General features: G+C 37.2%; 1 protein-coding gene across 1 annotated transcript in view; it reads right to left on the reverse strand.

Annotated features, from left to right (window-relative positions):
* LOC106878261 (GTP cyclohydrolase 1-like) overlaps nt 1-3,018 on the reverse strand; it is a 112,094-nt gene extending 109,076 nt beyond the window's left edge. Inside the window, exon 1 of the mRNA XM_052966489.1 lies at nt 1,714-3,018. Coding sequence (XP_052822449.1) covers nt 1,714-2,056 — 343 coding nt within the window. The 5' untranslated portion in view covers nt 2,057-3,018. The remainder of the gene's footprint in view (nt 1-1,713) is intronic.
* Nucleotides 3,019-4,882: the final 1,864 nt, after the last annotated feature.

Raw genomic sequence — 4,882 nt, forward strand, 5'->3', positions numbered from 1 at the left:
CCCCAGTATGGCCGCTGTCTAATAGCTGAAACAAGTAAAAGAATAAAAGAATACACACATATATATATATATATATATATATATATATATATATATACACACACACAGACACACACACATGTATATACCTGTACACATATGAAGATACATATATTCTATCAGCAGTGCTCCTGCATGGCCACATCATATATATATGTGTGTACGTATGTATGTATGCATATAAGCATGAACCAGTCTTTAGATATATGTACGATTCGAGATAAACTCACGGATTCACTTTTCAGTAATTTGTTTCTACTTAATGTTGATCGTTTGTCATAATGTTTTATTGTTATGGTTGTTATTGACGGTTATTCCCTCGTCACCACTTATGAAACCGGCGTTTGATCAAAGACATTTGAAATATGACCATTCCACCTCTTTGTTAACATGGAATTGTGTAGCCTGGGATGTGATACCCGTGTTTTTTTTAAAGACCCTACAGTGTGAATTAGCTGTTATTTTTTGCGTGCATAAAACTAGTTATGTATTGCCTTTTTGGATCGTTGGGAGCAGCGGTAGTCGATACAAAAGACTTGTAGCTTTTGGAAAGATAAAATTGGGAAGTTATGACCGTCATGCTTGTCGCAAGTACATTAGCGGCAGATTTGTGAAGCGGGTTGACTATTTCAACGACTTGAAGTCTGATATCTTTAGAAATACAGAAATGAGAACTTGTAATATTCATGCTTTCCTGAGAATAGTTGATTTGTTTTTGAAAAGACAACGCTAATTTTGAGAGTTGATTGAAACTATTAAATGGTATTTATAAATCGAGTGAGGGATGAAACACAAAGTTAACACCCGGCAAGATTCGATCTCGGAAAGCAAAGAGACGAAAGTAAACACAGTAATGCAAGTAATCCAGCGCTTTGCCACCGCCTTCGGGACAATAATTTATCGTAGAACATGTTCAATGTCTTTGAACACAATACGATGAACTGCAACGACACACACACACACACACACACACGCACGCACGCACACACACAATTTCCCCATAGAAGTTGGAACATACGCACACATATGTACGTATACACGCAGCGCACTTATCCAAATGCACACGCAGGCAACTGATCCACAAGCAGCAATGAATAAGTGATACAGACACACGCGGTCACGAGAACAAGCACAGAAAACGAGCGCAGCACGCAGGAATGTACGCACAGAAAGACTGCGTACAACAAACAGTACGCAAACTTTCAATGACACACGCACACAAATGTTAACAGATTGACAGAAGGAATTAGGAATATACGAACAAGCGAGCGTTTGGTTAGTTTATAATGTAAATTAAAGGGAAAACTGTAAATAGTACTTTCTTACACTTAATTCGTTCTCTCTCTCTCTCTCTCTCTCTCTCTCTCTCTCTCTGTGCGCGCAGGCGTACGTGTGTGTGTGTGTGTGTGGACGGACGGACGGACGGACTCGAGTTATGAAACCGAGTAGTCATTGTTCTTATGCCGGACACGTTAAAGAAAGTGATAAAGAAGACTTGCAAACTTCTCATGTGTTTTCGTTTTTATTTTTGTTTCTGTTTTAACATTTCCCTTTATTTTATATTCTTAAGTCACCAGTCTTATCTAAGTTTTTTTTATGTGATATTGTTATCGTTTCTAAAATGATAAGTAGCCATCTATATCTAGTAAAATCGCACCTGAACTTTTCACTTACCTTCAATGTTTTCTTTATAGCCCTTTGTAAAGAACATAATAGCTTTAGCTGCTCTCTCTGGGGTCCGCAATAGTCCTTGTCTGTGAGGATTTTCTCCCAGGTTACTCAAAATACCTTTATAATGAGTGGAAAGTGACTTGACAATTTCTTCTTCGCTCATTTCATCGTAGGTGATACTTTCGGTGCGTTTATACCGATTGGGTTGGAACGTTGAACCTACAGGACTGAAGACATCGCCTTCGCTCTGGGTGCTGGGATGTCGCACAAAAGCTAATTTCCGTAATTGATCCTCAAGTTCCACATTCGGATCTGTTCGGTAGATTGGTTCCCGATGATTCTCCATTCTTCTATGGAAAGTGTTTATTTATTTACTTTTGTTTTATAATGCTATCGAAATGTATTTTTAAGCAGTAATTACGAAGGTTTGTAATAAAATAAAATTTTCACAAAAGAAATTAATCCACTTCTGAGGTCCGGTCAATAAGTAGTATGTTACTATGATACTGTTACGGGAAGAGATATGGAAATTCATAAGAAGTATGAAACTTCGTAAGAATACATAACGTACATTATGTATGGATGGATGAATGGATGGATAAATTACTTTAAGGGTTTTAACAAAATATAGACGTATTAATAGATGAATATTATTTGTGGACAAATGTTTTACCTACTTATATATCAGAGTCTATGTTTAAAATTCGTGTTAAAATATCCGTAAAAATGAAAGTATATGTTTATGTACGTTTCGGTGTGCGTATGATTATGTTTGTTGGATTAACTATATGCATGTACAGTTTACATGTATATTTACATTGCTGGACTTGCGGTGTTAAACTGACTTCATTAACTTTCTTTTTCATTAATATCAACAATTATAGCATTTAAACGACTGTAATTGAAAGTCTGTATGAGTTCAACAATTTCTACTTAGAAAAAAATCTTTCGTCCCGCACCAAGAAACTTCAATACACCCAAGTGGAATTGCGTCAATTTTTATATTCGTTCAAAAACAAAGAAAAAAGAGGTGATCCAGCCAAATTCAAAAGAATAAAACAAAAACGAATAAATAAAAGTCACCACTCATGTCTCAGAACTGAGGAAGTCTACTACTCCACTTGTTGACGACAGAACAGTCCTTTCCACTTAATTCACCAGCAACGAGTAGGTTTATTTCAACAGATACTACTGCTACTTGTTCTGATTCAACAATGTAGGAGAAAAGAACCTCCTCGCTCGCTTATCGTGCACAGGTTCTTTACATATACTACTCTCGACAGCCTGCTGTTCATACTTTTAAATAGACTCTCTCACTGTGTGACGTAATTCCATTTAGCAACAGTTGCTATATGAATGACGCGTTGGATTTCCGATTCACAACGGAAGGGAGATAAGAGACTCCAAGGGAAGGGAGGAATAAATCGAAACTGTGAACTATAATTGAAGAGAATAAGAGTATGAAAAAGAAAAGTGGATCGGTAATATGAAACATTTTATTAAACGCAATAAAATGAAAGAGGGTGACACCATAAAACCGAAAGAAGAAAGGTGAGAAAGAAGCGAAAGAGAAGGTACTAGCAGAGTAAAGAAGAAAAAGGTGTGCCGTTCATCTATTGATTCTTGAGCTACTAATTTATTATACGCTGTAGACAGTCACACTCGTATACACATGCATAAACATAGTGACATACAAATGCGCTCGCACACATAAACAATAGCACGCACACACATATGCACACACATATGCACACACATATGCACACACATGATGTACGTGATTGCTTATTCAGAAACCTTGTCGCTTTGGTTAATCGCCGGCTTGAATTAGTCGAAGGGAAACGCTTATAAATTTCGAAGAAAATAAATACGGTACGTACATACATACATACATACATACATACATACATACATACATACAGAAATGCATATATATATATATATACATGCGTGTATGTGTGTGTATGTGTGTGCGTGCGTGTATGCACGCGCCCATATATATATATATATATGCATGCAATTATATGTGTATACTCATCCGGTGTGACGGAAGGAGAGAAGTAAGTGTCACAGATAAAGGGAATAGTCGAGTGAAAAAGATTAGACACCGATCCAAAGTAACACGAGTTCTAATCTGTTATGTTACAAAGCAAGGTAATTTATTTTACGTGCCTCAATGAACCCTGTCATCGCACTGACCCAGCCACTCCCCACCTCAACCACACTAAATGGTCGGATTTCCGTCAGCTTAACACTGATTACCAGTGGCAACCAATGCGCATCCCATTTGCTCTATCACAAATAGTTAAGCAGCTGAAGTGATAGATCATCCACCTAGCTCTCCATACCTCAACAACAACGAAAGTTCATGGGTCAATAAGGCTAGAAATAGCAACCAAGTTCCCACAAATTATACTTAACTGTCTTTAATATATATATTTTTAAAAAAAAGAAGAAAGAAAAAAACAGCAAAGAGGCGTAGCTGTGTGGTACTACAAGGCTCTGGGTTCAGTCCCACTGCGTGGCACTTTGGGCAAGTGCCCTCTACAACAGTCCCAGGCCGATCAAAGCCTTGTGAATGAATTTGGTAGACGGAAACTAAAAGATGGGTATCGTATATGTATGTATGTATGTATGTATGTATGTATGTATGTATGTATTTGTGTTTGTCCCCACTATCGCTTAACAACCGGTGTTGGTTTCTTTCCGTTCTTGTAACCTAGTGGTTCGGCAAAAACGTACGTTAGAACAAGTAAAAAATAAAAATAAAAGATGAAAGATAATAGGCACAGGAGTGGCTGTGTGGTAAGAAGCTTGCTTCCCAAATTTTTGTCGGACGTGTTTTTTTTTTTTCGCTGCCGGTAAGCATTTTTGTTGTTGTTGTTGTTGAAAACGTTAGATTACCGTTTGGAATTGTTATTGTTATTTGGTGAACGTTGAACTTTATTGTTGAACATTGTTGAATTATTTCCCGGTTTTACCGGGGAATAACTAAAGGAGAACGAATTGTTGACCAGTATTTGTTGGCCATTGTGGCATTTTTATGAACGTTGTTTTGTCAAACTGAGTATAGTCTTTTTGGACTAATTTTTGTGCCCCTTTCCCAAACGGGGGTGGGATTTGAACTTTGTTAGTGAACATTTTTTATTTCCCATTTTTGTGGGAAACTATT

This window comes from Octopus bimaculoides, chromosome 3 (genome assembly GCF_001194135.2).
Source record: "Octopus bimaculoides isolate UCB-OBI-ISO-001 chromosome 3, ASM119413v2, whole genome shotgun sequence".
Lineage (NCBI taxonomy): Eukaryota > Metazoa > Mollusca > Cephalopoda > Octopoda > Octopodidae > Octopus > Octopus bimaculoides.